Consider the following 19,077-nt stretch of genomic DNA (forward strand, 5'->3'; position numbering starts at 1 on the left):
GTTGAGGTCGACCAGGGCCTTCACCTGGTTCAATAACCATCACTTCTTGCCCAGTGGGGAGAAAGGCAACAAAACGGACGATAACTTCACAACACCAGAAAGCAGATGTAGCGCTCTAGCCAGTGGCAAGAGTGGGATTGGGCTGGGTATGCTAATCATAAGCTTAAGAACAAGGAGTTCAAACCTTCAAGAGAAAAGTGAAAAATATAGAGTGGAGAAAAATCAGCAAGAATTATTTTTTTTCCTCCCCAAAGTAACTGCTGGTTATCGAATGCACGCAAGTGGTAGTGGGAAAGGTCTTTCCTTCTCATTTATAAAGTTTGGGATGAGGGGGGAATGGGGAGTTTGGTGATTCAATGTTTATCTGGCGTTGTGAGGTTTTTCCTTTCTGTATGGGAGAAGGTGGATTCACTTTCTCTTTAGTACCCTGCTCTCCCGGTTGGCACCTTGTGACCACGTGGGGTTTAACCTGGTGTTCTGGTTTTATCCCACGTCCCAAAGCACTGACCACTCTGAAGTGCCCCTAGTGTGCAGGTGAATGGAAACATCTGGGGACACTTGAAGGGACGGTGGAAAGATTATAGTGGGGTTAGAATAAGATTAGTGCAAATAGTTGCTTGATGATCAGTACAGACTAGGTGGGCTGAAGGGACTGTGTGAAGAGCATTGGACAGCTCTGGGCTGTACTTGCTGGAGTTTAGAAGGACGAGGGGGAACCTCATTGAAACGTATCAAATAGTGAAAGGCCTGGATAGAGTGGATGTGGAGGGGATATTTCCTATAGTGGGAGAGTCTAGGATTAGAGGTCATGGCCACAGAATAAAAGGACGTATCTCTAGAAAGGAGATGAGGAGGAATTTCTTTAGCCAGAGGACAGTGAATCTTGGAATACATTGCTGCAGATGGCTGTGGAGTCCAAGTCATTAAAGCGGAGATTGGCAGGTTCTTGGTTGGTAAGTGTGCGAAAGATTACGGGGAGAAGGCAGGACAATGGGGTTGAGAGAGAAAGATGGATCAGCCATGATTGATTGGCGGAGTAGACTCGATGGGTCAAAAGGCCCAATTCTGTTACGACTTACGAACCACTTCCATGCTCATTGACCCAGTGACTTGTTGACTATCGAGTTGGAGGTAATTTTATGTTTTGAACAATTCCCTGTATCTTTCTGAATATTTGTCCTCTGCTGCTTTCCATTTAATCATCTCAACGACTGGACAATCTCTGCTGATTAAGTGTCATTTTTGAGAATTGTACTTGTCACGATCTCACGGCTTATTTTTTTAATTTTTGTCTGCAAGGTTTTCCAGAAGGACAGGCCGGAGATTTGCTTTGACACCTCGAACGAAGAGGACTGCAACTGGATGATATTTGTGAGACCCGCCACGGAGTATTACCACCAAAATCTCACCGCCTACCAACACAGCCATGACGTTTACTTCAACACGCTACAGGTACGTGGGCGGAGACACAAAGAAACTGCGGCTGCTGGAATTTTGAGGGGAAAAAACAAAAGTGCTGGTGGGCGGCACGGTGGCGAAATGGTAGAGCTGCTGCCTTATAGCGCCAGAGAGCAGGGTTCGATGCTTGTCTGTACGGAGTTTGTACATTCTCCCCGTGACCTGCCAAGTTCTTCAGTTACCTCCCACACTCCAAAGACGTACAGGTTTCTAGGTTAATTGGCTTGGTATACATGTCACAATCACAATCAAAATAATACTTTATTAGCCAAGTCTGTTTCGCAACATACGAGGAATTTCATTTGCCACACAGTCATAACAATAAAAAGCAACAGGACACACAAAATTCATTTTAACATGAACTTCCACCACAGTGACTCCTCCACATTCCTCACGGTGATGGAAGGCGAAAAAAAGTTCAATCTCTCCCTTGTTTGTCCTCCAGCGATCGGGGGCCTCTAACCTTCCGTTGACGGGATGATCTTGACTCCCGTAGCCGGCGGAGGGCCTTCCTCATCGGGGCGATCCAGGAGGGGAGGGGGGGATTTCAGCTTCCCCGTGCCAGGCGATCGGACCCCGGGTCGGGGCTTGCCGAACCTCGTGCGGCCTTTGGAGCTCCCGACCGGTCTCAGCCCGAGACTGCGAGCTCAGCGGTGTTAAAGCCCGCAGGCTGCGGTTGGAGCGTCGATCCAAGGCAAGGGATCGCACGCTCAGATGGTAAGCCCGCGCCCCGGGGGGGGGGGGGGCTCAAAGTCAGTCTCAGGCAAGGCCTCCAGCTCCATGATGTTAGGCCGCAGAGCGACCGGAGATGCGAAATGGAAAGCAATTGCATCTCCGGCAAGGTAAGAGATTGAAAAAAAAAAGTTTCCCCCCACCCCCCACATAAAACAAACCAGAGAACATTTACACAAACTTTTTAAACTTACCAAAAATAACATAAGAGTTCGAAAAGGACAGGCAGACTGTAGGCGAGGCAGCCATCGTGCTGCGCCCCCTGGTGGTAAAATTGGCCCTAGGATAGTGCAAGTGTGCAGGGATTGCTGGTCAGTGCAGACACGGTGGGCTGAAGGGCCTGTTTCCGCGCTGTATCTCTAAATTAAACTAAACTATACTCGCAGGTCAGGCAGCATCTGTGGAGAGAATGGATGGACCCTTCCTCAGACTGATGGTATGGGGGGGGGGGATAGAAAACTGGTAAACTGATGTGGAGGTGTGACAAGCCCGGCAAGTGAAAAGTGGATAGATGTAGGGAGGAACTGCAGATGTTGGTTTATACCGAAGATAGACACAAATTGCTAGTGTAACTCAGTGGGTCAATCACCATCTCTGGAGAAAAAGGATGGGTGATGTTTCGGGTCGGGACCCTTCTTCAGACTCCAGTTCACTTCAGTCTGAAGAAGGGTCCCGTCCTGAAAAGTCACCCCTCATTTTTCTCCAGAGATACTACCTGAACCGCCGAGTTTCTCCAGCACTTTGTGTCTATCGAGTGAAAAGTGGATATGGGCAAGGGAGGTGATTGGCATATAGGTGAGAACTTGATAAAGGCTGGCGGTAAAATGGAGACTGAAGGCTGCCAGATAAGGAAAGGGGTGAAATATATCTGTAGAGAGGGATGTGGGTGGAAGGTGACGAGGGGGGGGGGTAGATTGAATTCTCCAATTTCAAGTAAATTGCCCGCAGCCACCCTGTTGCGCGCACATTTCTCCCCCTATCGTAGTCACCCGTATCCTTTCCCTTCTACCGCACGCTCATCGCCCATCCACGAGTCCAGAATTTCCCTTTTACCCCCCCATCTCTTACGCCTCCCCTCTGTCTCCTTCCACCCGTATCCCACCCTCCCGCTCTGATAGAATGCTTTCCATAATACATGTGTTGAAATTGGTATGAGCCACTGGGGACTGCTGAATTTCCAGAGTCTTCTAACATGGCGATCCTGAGATGCCCCCTTGGTTGGAACGTCAATATAGTTGGACCATAACTAAATTGTTGGTGATATTTACACCAAGGATCTTGAAGCTCCCGACCATCTCCACTCCAGTACCATTGCAGCCTCACTTCCTGACGTTGTTGACTTGCTACTACGTTTTATTGGCATTGATGGAAAAGTTTTAGATTTAGAGTTTTTTAGATTTAGAGATACAGCGCGGAAACAGGCCCTTCGGCCCACCGAGTCCGCGCCGCCCAGCGATCCCCGCACATTAACACTATCCTACACACACTAGGGACAATTTTTGATATTTACCCAGTCAATTAACCAACGTACCCGTACGTCTGGAGTGTGGGAGGAAACCAAAGATCTCGGAGAAAACCCACGCAGGTCACGGGGAGAACGTACAAACTCTGTTACTGACGGCGCCCGTAGTCAGGATCGAACCTGAGTCTCCGGCGCTGCATTCGCTGTAAGGCAGCAATTCTACCGCTGCGCCACCGTGCCGCCCTTGTTACAAAGCTGGTAATGTCCACCCTGTTCTCCGTCTTGTCATTGTTCGAGATCCGGCTCTCTGCAAATGGTGTCATCTACAAACTTGTAAATGGAGGTTAGAGCAGAATTTGGACCCATGGTCGTGACTGTGCAAGGCATATGCAGGTCTACCACCCATTTTCTGGCAACTGGTGGTCCGACGCCTTCTTTAATCCGGACAATATTACGAGAGTGCGCTTGCAATCCTCCCCGGAGGTCACCCCGAAAATGTGGCGCCCAGGCCGGGCGAGATGGCCGATCTAGACCTCAACGGGACTTCCAAGGTCGGTCTTCGATGGGCGGGTTGAAGCTTTCCCCTGCGACTGGAGCTCAGGCCCAGCCAGAGTCGACGGATCCGTTCCCAAAGCCGACTTCCGAGCTGAAATCTCATATTTCGCTTGGGCAGCTTACAGCCCAGTGGTGTGAATATTGATTTCTCCAACTTCGGGTAGCCCCGGCATTCCCCCTCTCTCTATCCCTCTCCCAGCCAAGTCGCACAAACTTCTCGTTTTCACCCAACAAACAGCCAACAGTGGCTTGTTTCCTTTATAATCGTCACTTTTTTTACATATCTTTCATTCATTGTTCTTTATCTCTCTACATCATCGTCTATATCTCTTGTTTCCCTCATTCCTAACCAGACTGAAGAAGGGTCTCGTTCCGAAAAGTCGCCCATTCCTTCTCTCCACAGATGCTGCCTGTCCTGCTGAGCTACTCCAGCTTTTTGTGTCTATTTCCGAGCTGACTTTACAGGCCAGTGCCTAGGGCCCCCCCAGTGCCTAAGCGTTCTGTTCTGGTGTGCAGGAAGGAACCAGATGCTGAATTAAACCGAAGATAGGCACAAAATGCTGGAGTAACTCGGGAGAGAAGGCAGCATCTTTGGAGAGAAGGAATGGGTGACGTTTCAGGTCAAGACCCTTCAGGCAGTTCTAGTGCCGTTCAACTCCTCTTGGAGGCCGTGACCTCCATTGATCTGGCAAAATGGATAATCCGGCAAAGTTCTGGAACCAATGACGGAAAAGCGGTGGTGAACTTGTAGGACCTGTGGTGGTTTTGCCAGAAAAGAGGGATAAGACTGAATCTGGCTTGTGGTAGTTGGTCCGGAGCTTTGTATGTCTCAGTATGTCACACTCATTTCCAAGGTTTTGCTGTCCGTAGTTCCTTCAGATGTTGAGTCTCAGAACACCACCACCCTCTCCCCTCTCACCTTTTTGCCAGTTATTTAAAGTTGTGCTTCATTGAATCCTTTGCTCGTGAAAATGGCTAAAGGATTTGGGTCCGAGTCTGTGAGCTACTTATTTCGTTTTAGTTTCTAGTTTAGAGATACAGCGCGGAAACAGGCCCTTTCGGCCCACCGGGGCCGCGCCGACCAGCGATCCCCGCACATTAACATTATCCTGCACCCACTACAGACAATTTTTTAACATTTACCAAGCCAATTAACCTACAAACCTGTACGTCTTTGGAGTGTGGGAGGAAACTGAAGACCTCGGAGAAAACCCACGCAGGTCACGGGGAGAACGTACAAACTCCGTACAAACAGCACCCGTAGTCAGGATTGAACCCGGGACTCCGGTGCTGCGTTCGCTGTAAGGCAGCAACTCTACCGCTGCGCCACCGTGACCGCCCGATGGATTTCATGATGGTGCTCTCTCTCTCTTTCAGGACATTCATCCTGGTACCGAGCTTCGTGTCTGGTACGCAGTGTTCTATGCAAAGAAGATGGATAAGTCAATGCTCAAGCAAACAGTGAATGCAGTGAAGGGTAAGGAGCTGGCATATAAAGACCAGGCCTTGTTGCAGTGGTTTGCAGAATTTGATCACTTTCTTCTTTTTTGGATTTTTTTTGGTGTTCTGTTCTTGTTTTCAAGCGACATAAATTTGAATAGTCATTCAGCGTGGTAACAGGCCCTTCGGCCCAACCTGCCCACACTGACCAACATGTCCCACCTGCCCACATTTGGACCATATCCCGCTAAACCTGTCCTATCCATGTACCTGTTTCTTAAATGTTGCGATAATCCCGTCTCAACTACCTCCTCTGGCAGCTTGTTCCATATACCCACCACCTTTGTGTGAAAAAGTTACCCCTCAGATTCCTACTAAATCTTTTCCACTTCACCTTAAACCTATGCCCTTTGGTCCTCGATTCCCTTAACGCAAGAGACTTTGTGCGTCTACCTGATCTATTCTTCTTTTAGACAATGGACAATAGGTGCAGGAGTAGGCCATTCAGCCCTTCGAGCCAGCACCGCCATTCAATGCGATCATGGCTGATCACTCTCAATCAGTACCCCGTTCCTGCCTTCTCCCCATACCCCCTCACTCCGCTATCCTTAAGAGCTCTATCCAGCTCTCTCTTGAAAGCATCCAACGAACTGGCCTCCACTGCCTTCTGAGGCAGAGAATTCCACACCTTCACCACTCTCTGATTTTATACACCTCTATGAGATCACCCCTCATCCTCATGCACTCCAAGGAATAGAGTCCCAGCCTGCTCAACTTCTCCCTATTGCTCAGATCTTCGAGTCCTAGCAACATCCCGTAAATCTTCTCTGTACCCTTTCCAACTTGACAACATCTTTCCTATAACATGGTGCCCAGAACTGAACACAATACTCTAAATGCGAAACACACTTAATGGTGTAACAATCCTATTCATTTTTCTAATTACTTGGTGTACCTACATAAAGTCTTTTACAAATGTGCACTCAGGCACCAAGATCCCTCTCATCTCAACTCTGCCATCCATTTTCTGTTTGGATCCTTACCTCACACGTTCTAGCTTTATTGATCAAGCAAGACTTTCCCTATTGAATTCCACATTGATTGTCTGTATAGTCTTTTCTTTGACTAGATAGCACACAACAGAAAGCTTTTCACTGTACCCTGGACATGTGACAATAATAAACCTAACTAGTTATTAGATTAGTGCTTTTTTAATTAACTTTGTTTTCCCATTTCGCAAATCGTATCCATAATCGTATCCAATCTTGCAAATCATAATTAATTCTCACTCCTCTTTAAAAGAATCTCAAGCATCAGTTCCAACATCAGTGCAAGGATAGGGTAGATTTGGAGGGATGTGGGTCAGACGCAGAGAGGTGGGGACAAGCTCGGCTTGGCAACTTGGTTGGCACGGACGAGTTGGGCTGAAGGGCCTGCGTTCATGCTGTACGGCTCTGCAACTCCATGACTCGAGCTGAGAGGTGATTGGAAAGATATACTAAGGAGTGTGAATTGATTATGATTTGCGAGATTGGATATGACATATCCATTGATTAGTGGAATGTTAAGAAGGGTTCACAAATATTAAGCCATTAAAATTAAACGATATTTACTTCATTAAAACATTAAAGATAATTAGAATCTTGAACATTCTGTATCAAACTGACAGACAGACAGACAGACAGATAGACAGATAGATAGACAGATAGATAGATAGATAGATAGATAGATAGATAGATAGATAGATAGATAGATAGATAGACAGATAGATACAATATATCTTTATAGATAGATAGATAGATAGATAGATAGATAGATAGATAGATAGATAGATAGATAGATAGATAGATACAATATATCTTTATAGGTAGATAGATAGATAGATAGATAGATAGACAGATAGATAGACAGACAGACAGATAGATAGATAGATAGATAGATAGATAGATAGATAGATAGATAGATAGATAGATAGATAGATAGATAGATAGATAGATAGATAGATAGACAGACAGACAGACAGACAGACAGACAGACAGACAGACAGACAGACAGACAGACAGACAGACAGACAGACAGACAGACAGACAGACAGACAGACAGACAGATAGACAGACAGACAGACAGACAGACAGACAGACAGACAGACAGACAGACAGACAGACAGACAGATAGATAGATAGATAGATAGATAGATAGACAGATAGATAGATAGATACTTTTTCCATATGTGACATGTCAGTGTGATTCTTTATTTTACACACTATACACAAGGTATGCAAAGAGTCGCCATGTATAGGGCGCCGACAAAGTTACAAAGCTAATGGCATGTTGGCCTTCATGACAAAAGGAGTTGAGTATAGAAGCAAAGAGGTCCTTCTGCAATTTTACAGGGCCCTAGTGAGACCACACCTGGAGTACTGTGTGCAGTTTTGGTCTCCAAATTTGAGGAAGGATATTCTTGCTATTGAGGGCGTGCAGCGTAGGTTTACTAGGCTAATTCCCGGAATGGCGGGACTGTCATATGTTGAAAGACTGGAGCGACTGGGCTTGTACACGCTGGAATTTAGAAGGATGAGAGGGGATCTTATCGAAACATATAAGATTATTAAGGGATTGGACACGCTAGAGGCAGGAAACATGTTCCCAATGTTGGGGGAGTCCCGAACCAGGGACCACAGTTTAAGAATAAGGGGTAGGCCATTTAGAACGGAGATGAGGAAAAACTTTTTCACTCAGAGAGTTGTAAATCTGTGGAATTCTCTGCCTCAGAAGGCAGTGGAGGCCAATTCTCTGGATGCTTTCAAGAGAGAGTTAGCTAGAGCTCTTAAGGATAGCGGAGTCAAGGGGTATGGGGAGAGGGCAGGAATGGGGTACTGATTGTGAATGATCAGCCATGATCACATTGAATGGCGTTCCTGGCTCAAAGGGACGAATGGCCTCCTCCTGCACCTATTGTCTATTCATTGCAGTCGCCAGGGGTCCCTCTTTGTTCTCAATGGCCTCCCCACGTCGGGTCCCCTTTTGTACTTTGCGTCTCCCCCCCCCACACACACTGATGTTGGAACTGATGCTTCAGATTCTTTTAAAGAGGAATTATGTGGTGACTTAAAGAAGAGAAATATTAAGAACATGGAGAACAAGCAAGAGAGTACGATTAGGCTAAGTTGTGTCTGGGGAGGAAAAGACTACTTCGGTTTTGAATTTGCGATGGGACTATTATGGAGACCAGAGTGAATGAAATGTATGGGACTGTAATGTTTAGGAAGGAATTGCAGATGACGAAGTGTTCCGACCCGAAACGTCACCAATTCCTTCCCTCTCCCTGTTCCGCTGAGCTATTCTAGCATTATGTGTCTATCTTTTGCATGCAAATGTAAGCCTTGCTCTTTTAATAATAATAATAATAATAATCTATTCCTTTATTCGTCCCACACCGGGGAAATTTGCAGTGTTACAGCAGCAAAGTGGATAGCAAGAGAGCAAGAGATCATTCATTATAAATAAAAGATACATAAATTGTCATCCGTTTTCTGTGTGTTCTTAGCTGTTATTGTTGACTCGTCTGTTGGGAGCAGTGCTGGTTGTGCAGTCTCAGCAGCGGGAAGGAAGGATATCTCTCCTTCACGCACTTGGGGTGAAGGAGTCTGTCACTGAAGGAGCTACTCAGTGCAGTGACAGTGTCCTGCATGGGGTGGGAGTCGTTGTCCAGCAGCGATGTTAGTTTTGCCATCATCCTCCTCTCTCCCACCACCTGCACTGAGCTGAGAGGGCAACCCAGGAAAGAGCTGCCAAGAGAGAGTTCGATTTAGCTCTTGAGGCGAAAGGAGTCAAGGGAAAAGGGGGAGAGGGCAGGAACGGGGTACTGATTGTAGATGATCCGCCATGATCATGTTGATTGGCGGTGCTGGCTCGAAGGGCCGAGTGGCCTATTCCTGCACCTACGTATGTTTCTGTTTCCCCAGATGAGAAGCGATGTGAGGATGAGCTGAAACTAATGCCCAAGATCCAGTCCGTAACATCATTATGTGACAAGGGAAGTAACACCATGGTATCTGGGATACTGACTCCAGGTGAGCTTTTCTCTGTCATTCTGATAAACGTCCGCTAAATGTAGAAACTAAGAACTGCAAATGCTGCTTTATGCCAAATATATAAACACAGCGCTGGAGTAACTTAGCGGGTCAAGCAGCATCCCTCTAGGTAAAAGGATGGGTGACGTTCCAGTTTTGGTAAACGTGCCAGTTTTATAGACAATAGGTGCAGGAGGGGGACATTCGGCCCTTCGAGCCAGCACTACCATTCAATGTGATCGTGGCTGATCATGCTCAATCAGTACCCCGTTCCTGCCTTCTCCCCATACCCCCTGACTCCGCTATCCTTAAGAGCTCCATCTAGCTCTCTCTTGAATGCATTCAGAGAATTGGCCTCCACTGCCTTCTGAGGCAGAGAATTCCACATATTCACAACTCTCTGACTGAAAAAGTTTATCCTCATCTCAGTTCTAAATGGCCTACCCCTTATTCTTAAACTGTGGCCCCTTGTTCTGGACTCCCCCAACATTGGGAACATGTTTCCTGCCTCTAACGTGTCCAACCCTTAATAATCTTATACGTTTCGATAAGATCTCCTCTCATCCTTCTAAATTCCAGTGTATACAAAACTAGTCGCTCCAGTCTTTCAACATATGACAGTCCCGCCATTCCGGGAATTAACCTAGTAAACCTACGCTGCACGCCCTCAATAGCATGAATATCTTTCCTCAAATTTGGAGACCAAAACTGCACACAGTACTCCAGGTGCGGTCTCACTAGGGCCCTGTACAACTGCAGAAGGACCTCTTTGCCCTATACTCAACTCCTCTTGTTATGAAGGCCAACATTCCATTGGCTTTCTTCACTGCCTGCTGTACCTGCATGCTTCCTTTCAGTGACTGATGTACTAGGACACCCAGATCTCGTTGTATGTCCCCTTTTCCTAACTTGACACCATTCAGATAATACTCTGCCTTCCTATTCTTACCACCAAAGTGGATAACCTCACACTTATCCACATTAAACTGCATCTGCATTGGGGTTGTGTGTGGTGTGGTTTTCGTGTTAAAGTCTGGATGATCTCTCGGGCTGGCCTTAAACCCTGAAGGAGGCAGATTTTCCAAGCTATTTCCTGGGTGTTCCTTAGACTCTTGAAGGCTACAATTTTATTGGCTGCAATATGCAGTAAATGCCAAAAAATGGCATATTGAGGTGAAGGCATAACTAGATAACTAGCAAACATTTTGACTGAAGATGTGTTCCGACCCGAAACATCACCTATTCCTTTTCTCTGGAGATGCTGCCTGACCCGCTGAGTTACTCCAGCATTTGTGTCTATCTTTACTATAAACCATCATCTGCAGTTCCTTCCTAAACATTTTAAAGACCGTTGACCGAACTTGATCCATGATAGATCTGGATGGGGCTAGATATACTTTAATTTAGTTTCACGATACAGCATGGAAACAGGCCCTTCGGCCCACTGAGTCCACGCCGAACATTGATCACCTGTTCATGCTAGTTCTATGTTATCTCATTGTCACATTCACTTGCAAACATGAGAGGCAATTTACAGAGGCCAATTAACCTGCAAATCCGCAAGTCTTTGGGATGTGGGAGGAAACTGGAGCAACCGGTGGAAACCCACTCCGTCGCAGGGAGAACATGCAAACTCCACACAGACAGCACCATGGGTCAGGATTGACCCCGGGTCTCTGACGCTGTGAGGCAGTCGCACCACTGTGCCGTCCTGAAACATTAATGGTCTGTTGTTTCCTTCCTTGGCTTAATGGGCTTTTTCTCCAGACAGAGATAAAGAGAGGAACTCAGTCCCTCCAGTGGACCTGAATCAGTGGACTTGTAAAGTGTGTTCTGATGTCTTTCAGGAACCACATCTGCTCACAGGTGAGATGCTTTGCCTAAAATAATAGTTACCTTACTTGTAAAATTAGCATCCAAATGGGATCGAGGGTCAAGTCTAACTGGGATCCTGGAGTAAAAATATACTAAAAGTTGTAATTGATTGGGTTCATTAAAAACAAATAAACCATGGCCTTGGTTATTTCTACTTTTTCTACCGAATGATGAATGGCCTACATGGAGTGGATGTGGAGAGGACGTTTCCAGTAGTAGGAGAGTCAATAATCAGAGTGCACATGAAGTCTATAGGGAGGGATAGAAAATAAATGATTGTGCTAAACCTGTGTTGAATTTGGATCGGTGACCTGCATTTCTGTTTGGCAAATTACATGCAAGGTTCCAAGTTTAGATATAGTTTAAGATAGATGCACAATGCTGGGTCAGGTAGCATCTCTGGAGAAATTGAATAGTTGACGTTTCAGGTTGTGACTCTTCTTCAGATTGAGAGTCGGGGGGAAAGGAAACCAGAGGCGTGACAAGGTTCAGAACAAATCAGAGCCGGCGCCGATGACCAAGGGAATGTGGAACCCACAATGGTCCATTGTTGGCTGTGGTACTTAGTTTGTTGTCACATGTACTGAGGTAGAGTGAAATGCTTTTTTTTAAGACAAATTGATGATGAATTGATGAGGCTCTGGGCCTGTACTTGCAGGAGTTTAGAGGGATGAAGGGAATCTAATTGAAACCTACTGAATGATGAATGGCCTACATACAGTGGATGTGGAGAGGATGTTTCCAGTAGTAGGAGAGCGTATAATCAGAGAGCACAGCCTCAGAATTAAAGGACGTAAATGGATGGCAGAGTTGAGATGAGAGGGATCTTGGTGCCTGAGTGCACATTTTGTAAAATACTTTATGTAGGTACAGCAAGTAATTAGAAAAACGAATAGGATTATAAACATTTTGGTTTTAAAATACAATCTTGACAACCGCAGACCATCTGATGAATCACTTGGAGCAAGTTCACGGAGTGCCTCCTCCGGTGAAAGATCCGGTTCCCGATCGAGCCGCGGGAGCTCTCCCCGACGACCGCCCAGCGGCAGTTGAGGTAGCCGCCAATCCGGAGCACAAGTCCAGCAGAGCCAGGCGGCCTCGGAAGCCAAAGTTACGGCGGGTTGACCCGGAACAGTTGCGGCCGGACTGCAACCAGAACGCAGGTTTGGACCACCTCTGTGTTTGGTGCGGTGGGAAGGCAGCGTGAGCTGCGGCCATTTTGCAGTTCATTATCGCAAAAGACGTGTCTTTTTTAAAAAAAACGTACTTTTGGGAGGCTCTGAAAATGACTTTAAGTAAGTGGGGACCTCGTGCCAGATCCTGCCCCTCATAGAATGAAGGGCCAAAGGGAGGGTGGACTGCTGGGGGTACGGCAGGGTTAATTGACAAAGTGATGTCAAGTTGCAGAGTCAGGAAAGACACAAACTGCTTGAGTGACTCAGTGGGTCAGGCAGCATCTCTGGAGAACATGGATAGGTGGCGTTATGCACCCAAATTATCTTCTGATAAATTCTTGTGCTCACTAATCAATAAATTGATTCTAAGCATTCTCCTTTACCCTAAAAATGGTTTCCTAAACGTTAGGCAGCATCTCTGGAGAAGGTGGATTGGAAACGTTTTGCACCAGAAACGCCTCCGATCCGTGTTCTCCAAAGATGCTGTCTGGCCCGCTGAGTTACTCCAATACTTTGTGGTGCCCTGTTTATTTGGGACTCGAGCATAGGAGCAGGAGTGGGTCAATCATTGTATTATCCTCAATTAAAATCTGTTACTGACCCTCATCCAATAATAGTCTTGGCAACTATTGTCTGAAAATTTAATTATTTTGCAAGACTATCAAGATGCTTTTAGGAAATTCCTGTTACGTTCCACTGAAATCTTTTGCACCCCTTCTTTTGTAATTCCTGCGTTTCCTTGCAGGGTCCGAGAGTGTTGTGAAAACCTCTTCAACATCGGCACCTTTGGAAACACCTGTGCGTGAAGGAAGAATAGGCGATTTGTTAAATTCAGGAAAAATGTTGCGAAATGGCCGTCATGTACGCACAAATTTGAGGCAAGTCTCAGGGATATAGATGTGTGTTTGTTGAATATGTCTTGGCTCCTGCCAACCCTTTCGTAGCTCCCAGCAGCTTGCAAGCCCACTGAAATTGTCATTTCATCGTAGATGCAATGAGGTTGCCTTAATGTATTAAAGGCGTTTCGGGAGGGAAGGAGAACAAGAGAATTTACGTCAGGCTGGCACGGCAGCTCTGGTGGGGGGATACGGTCGGTGCAGGTGGGGGGGAATCCAGGGCAGAGAAGCTTAGCTCTGAAATTGGGGAAAGGCTACTAATGAGGGAAGTTCAACACTAAAGGCTGATGTTAATATCAATAGACAATAGATAATAGACAATAGGTGCAGGAGTAGGCCATTCGTCCCCTCGAGCCAGCATCGCCATTCAATGTGATCATGGCTGATCACTCTCAATCAGTACCCCGTTTCTGCCTTCTCCCCATACCCCCTGACTCTGCTATCCTTAAGAGCTCTATCTAGCTCTCTCTTGAATGCATTCAGAGAATTGGCCTCCACTGCCTTCTGAGGCAGAGAATTCCACAGATTCACCACTCTCTGACTGAAAAAGTTTTTCCTCATCTCATTTCTAAATGGCCTACCCCTTATTCTTAAACTGTGGCCCCTGGTTCTGGACTCCCCCAACATTGGGAACATGTTTCCTGCCTCTAACGTGTCCAACCCCTTAATAATCTTATACGTTTCGATAAGATCTCCTCTCATCCTTCTAAATTCCAGTGTATACAAACCTAGTCGCTCCAGTCTTTCAACATATGACAGTCCCGCCATTCCGGGAATTAACCTAGTGAACCTACGCTGCACGCCCTCTCTTTCATTCTCTCTTTCACAACTGTGGTGGATAGAAGGGTGGCACAGTGCGCAGCGGTCGAGCTACTGCCTTACAGCGCCAAAGACACGGGTTCGATCCTAACTACGGGTTTTGTCTGCATGGACTTGAAATGTTTTCCCCGTGACCGTGTGGGTTTTCTCCGCTTGGCTCCGGTTTCCTCCCACACTCCACAAACTCATACACGTTTGCAGGTTAATTAGCTTCAGTAGAATGGTAAATTGCCCCAGTTTGTAGGATAGTGTTAGTGTACTGGGGATCTTTGGTCAGCACGGTCTTGGTGGGCCGAACGGCCTGTTTCCACGCAATATTTCTAAAGTCTAAACTAACTAATTTTTTATTGATGGATAGTTAGTTTAATTTAGAGAGACGGCATGGAAATAGACAATAGACAATAGGTGCAGGAGGAGGTCATTCGGCCCATCGAGCCAGCACCACCATTCAATGTGATCATGGCTGATCATTCTCAATCAGTACCCCATTTCTGCCTTCTCCCTATACCCCCTGACTCCGCTATCCTTAAGAGCTCTATCTAACTCTCTCTTGAATGCATTCAGAGAATTGGCCTCCACTGCCTTCTGAGGCAGAGAATTCCACAGATTCACAACTCTCTGACTGAAAAAGTTTTTCCTCATCTCATTTCTAAATGGCCTACCCCTTATTCTTAAACTGTGGCCCCTTATTCTGGACTCCCCCAACATTGGGAACATGTTTCCTGCCTCTAACGTGTCCAACCCCTTAATAATCTTATATGTTTCGATAAGATCCCCTCTCATCCTTCTAATGGGCCCACCAAGTTCACGTCGACCGTCATATGCACAAGTACGGTGAGGTACAGACACAATAAAAATCTTGCATCACAGGCACGTAGACGACATACAAAAACAAAGCATATTTAACGTACATATAATTTATATAAAAATTATGCAAGACATTGGGGGAGAAAAAAGACACTGCAAAAATAGCAAGGCATTAGTGCAAAAATCCACATCCATCCTGCGATTGTGTACACATTTTTATAAGCAGTGTCATTTGCTTATGTTTTATTCTTCTCCCACAGGCCGGACACTCACAGGAAGATATTACGACGTTCAGGTGACCTACGAGTCTACCAGTGCCACATCTGCAACAAATACTTCAACAACAGCAGCAACCTGAAGAGACACATCCGTTCCCATGGTAACACCAATGGTCTAACATCAGGCCCATTACTTATCCAAATGCTAAGGACCCTTCTTAAAGGGGTAACTTGTTATCTGCATGATATATATTTTTTCTAAGTTCCTAAACTTAGTGCCAGGGGGTATGGGGAGAAGGCAGGAACGGGGTACTGATTGAGAATGATCAGCCATGATCACATTGAATGGCTCGAAGGGCCGAATGGCCTACTCCTACACCTATTGTCTATTGTCTAAACCTGTTGAGGCACTAATCTGAAAATGCCTGTACAGAAATAAATAACCACATTTCTTGTTCCGCACATTATATATAAATGAAAATACTTCTGCCAACTTTGCCCTTCTTGTTCAATAGTTTTCCTCACTGAGGTTTAGTTTAGAGATACAACGCAGAAACAGGCCCTACGGCCCACCAAGTCTGCGCCAACCAGCGATCCCCGCTCGCTAACGCTATCTTACACACACTAGGAGCATTTTACAATTACACCACGCCGATCAACCTACAAACCTGTACGTCTTTGGAGTGTGGGAGGAAACCGGAGCACCCGGAGAAAACCCACGCAGGTCACGGGGAGAAGGTACAAACTGCGTACAGACAGCGCCTCTAGTGGTCAGACCACACAGTGTGCCGTCACGGAGTATTGATCACCATATGAACACCGACCAAAGTCAATCATCGGCACCCGTTAACATTGCACTCTCACTGTTTACCGACCTAAACTGGATTATAATTTATAAGATTATTCTTCATCAGTTTTAAGGGCACAGTTGCTTTTGCTTAAATTTAATTATCTTTTATCTTCCAGGTGCTAAACTTTATAAATGTGATGAGTGTGCGAAAGAATTCAGCCGGAAGGAGAGTCTGAAACAACACGTCTCTTACAAGCACAGCAGAAATGAGGTGAAAACGGAGTCACTGGCACCAATTGCCCTTTTTAATGACATTTACAATTACAATATATATAATTATATTTATGATTTATTGAAATTAAAGTAAGCAAATCTTGCTACAGCTAACGGATGAACAAGTGCTACTTGACAGCACTGCTAACATTTTCTATAACTTGGCTTATAATTATGAGTGGAGTGAATGAATGGGCGATTATTAGTGAGATTGGATTTGTCCTGCTTCTTGTGGACAATTTTCCACATCTATTCGTCACCCACACTGCCAACTGCATCCTCCGCCCTTCCATGATCAACACCCCGTTTCCTTTGCCAGTGTTATCCTCACTTGGGCCGGGAGAGCGGCAGGTAAGGTCCTCTTCCGAACTGATAATTGGGAGTCCTTCAGCAAATAACTAGAGGGATAGTTTAGGACCAGAGGCCAGAGCCTCAGAATCATAGGACGTTTCTTTAGGAAGAAGAGGAGGAATCTCTTGAGTCCGAGGGTGGTGAATCTGTGGAATTCACTGCCACAGAAGGCAGTGGCGGCCAAGACAATGTTTGTAAGGCAGAGGCAGATAGATTCTTGATTCGTACGGGTGTCAGGGGTTATGGGGAGAAGGCAGGAGAATGGGGTAAAGAGGGAAAGATAGATCAGCCATGATTGAATGGCAGGGTAGACTTGATGGGCTGAATGGCCTAATTCTGCTCCTAGAAATGAAACAATTATTACACCAATTATTGGACTGCTGCTTTTACCAGCTGCGTTTACTGTGTGCTACTTTGTATGGTGAATTTTGGCTGTTTTGTACCCGATTATTACACCAGTTATTAAGCTGTGATTGTTGTTGCTTCCCAGGTGGATGACTGCTACATGTTCCAGTGTTCCACGTGTCTAAAAGCTTTCCGCATCAGAACAGCGCTGGAGTTTCACAACTGTCGAACAGGTAAAAGAGGTAAATTTGCTGTCAGTGGAAGTGGCAGCCCTGTTTAGGGCTGTGTTCGGGTGCATCAGTTTTTTGTATCTTTAGCATTAAGTTCGATTAGCATTAGTCCTCCCAGACCCAGAGATGTTACCTACAGCATAATTACATGGCCAGGCTGACTCAATGCAAACCAGAAAAACCAAGCGTGGGTGGTTTTGCAGATAGTGAAGATGGTTGTGAAAGATTGCAGCAGGATCTGGATCGATTGGCCAGGTGGGCTGAGGAATGGTTGATGGAATTTAATACAGAGGAGTGTGAGGTGTTGCATTTTGGGATGTCTAACAAGGCTAGGACCTACACGTTGAATGATGGGCCTCTGGGGAGTGTTGTAGAGCAGAGGGATCTAGGAGTGCAGGTGCATGGTTCCTTGACCGTAGAGTCGCAGGTAGATAAGGTGGTCCAAGAGGCTTTTGGCACATTGGCCTTCATCAGTCAAAGTATAGAGTATAGAAGTTGGGAAATCATGTTGCATTTGTATAAGACATTGGTGAGACTGCATGTACAATATTGTGTTCAGTTCTGCGCACCATGTTATAGGAAAGATATTGTCAAGCTTGAAAGGGTTCAGAAAAGATTTATGAGGATGTTGCCAGGACTAGAGGATGTGAGCTATAGGAAGGGGTTGAGTAGGCTGGGTCTCTATTCCTTGGAGCGCAGGAGGATGAGGAGTGATCTTATAGAGGTGTATAAAATCATGAGGATTAGATCAGGTAAATGCACAGAGTCGCTTGCCCAGAGTAGGTAAATCGAGGACCAGATGACATTGGCTTAAGGTGAAGGTGAAAAGATTTACTAGAAATCTGAGGGGGTAACTATTTCGCACAAAGGGTGGTGGGTGTATGATGCAAGCTGCCAGAGGAGGTAGTTGAGGCTGGGACTATCCCAAGGTTTAAGAAACAGACAAGTACATGAATAGGACAGGTTTGGAGGGATATGGACCAAACGCAGGCAGGTGGGACTAGTGCAGCTGGGACATGTTGGCTGGTGTGGGCAAGTTGGGCCGTAGGGCCTGTTTCCACACTGCATCACTCTATGACTCTTAACAAGTTGAGATTTTGCTAGTCAGGATTCTTAGTGTTGCAGCAATGTTTAGAGCTTGGATATACCCTATGAAGAAAACATGGCCATATCTTACATCTTTTGCACAGATTCCCAGGAGATGTTATTCCCTTTATTCTGCATCTATACACTGTAGACAGCTTGATTGTAATCATGTATAGTCTTTCCACTGACTGGTGAGCATGCAACCAAAAAGGTTTTCACAGAATAGTGAAAAGCTTGGATAGAGTGGACGTGGAGAGGATGTTTCCACTAGTGGGAGAGTCTCGGACTAGAGGTCATAGCCTCAGAATTAAAGGACCTTCCTTTACGAAGAAGATGAGGAGGAATGTCTTTAGTCAGAGGGTGGTGAATCTGTGGAATTCTTTGCCACAGAAGGCTGTGGAGGCCAAGTGGATATTTTATAAGGAAGAGATCGATAGATCCTTGATTAGTACAGGTGTCAGAGGTTATGGGGAGAAGGCTGGAGAATGGGGT

The 19,077-nt window shown here is 45.9% G+C and overlaps 1 protein-coding gene across 5 annotated transcripts in view; it reads left to right on the forward strand.

Annotated features, from left to right (window-relative positions):
- prdm15 (PR domain containing 15) overlaps positions 1 to 19,077 on the forward strand; it is a 61,779-nt gene that overhangs the window by 15,112 nt on the left and 27,590 nt on the right. For 4 of the 5 annotated variants that reach the window (XM_078409641.1, XM_078409640.1, XM_078409642.1 and 1 more), the window contains exons 5-13: positions 1,300 to 1,452; positions 5,585 to 5,684; positions 9,613 to 9,720; positions 11,488 to 11,586; positions 12,537 to 12,758; positions 13,516 to 13,648; positions 15,553 to 15,671; positions 16,477 to 16,571; positions 17,415 to 17,511. In XM_078409641.1, the coding sequence (XP_078265767.1) occupies positions 1,300 to 1,452; positions 5,585 to 5,684; positions 9,613 to 9,720; positions 11,488 to 11,586; positions 12,537 to 12,758; positions 13,516 to 13,648; positions 15,553 to 15,671; positions 16,477 to 16,571; positions 17,415 to 17,511 (1,126 nt within the window). The remainder of the gene's footprint in view (positions 1 to 1,299; positions 1,453 to 5,584; positions 5,685 to 9,612; positions 9,721 to 11,487; positions 11,587 to 12,536; positions 12,759 to 13,515; positions 13,649 to 15,552; positions 15,672 to 16,476; positions 16,572 to 17,414; positions 17,512 to 19,077) is intronic. The other variant, XM_078409643.1, reaches the window with a different exon arrangement.

This window comes from Rhinoraja longicauda, chromosome 12, assembly GCF_053455715.1.
Source record: "Rhinoraja longicauda isolate Sanriku21f chromosome 12, sRhiLon1.1, whole genome shotgun sequence".
In the NCBI taxonomy this organism is placed as follows: Eukaryota; Metazoa; Chordata; class Chondrichthyes; order Rajiformes; family Arhynchobatidae; genus Rhinoraja; species Rhinoraja longicauda.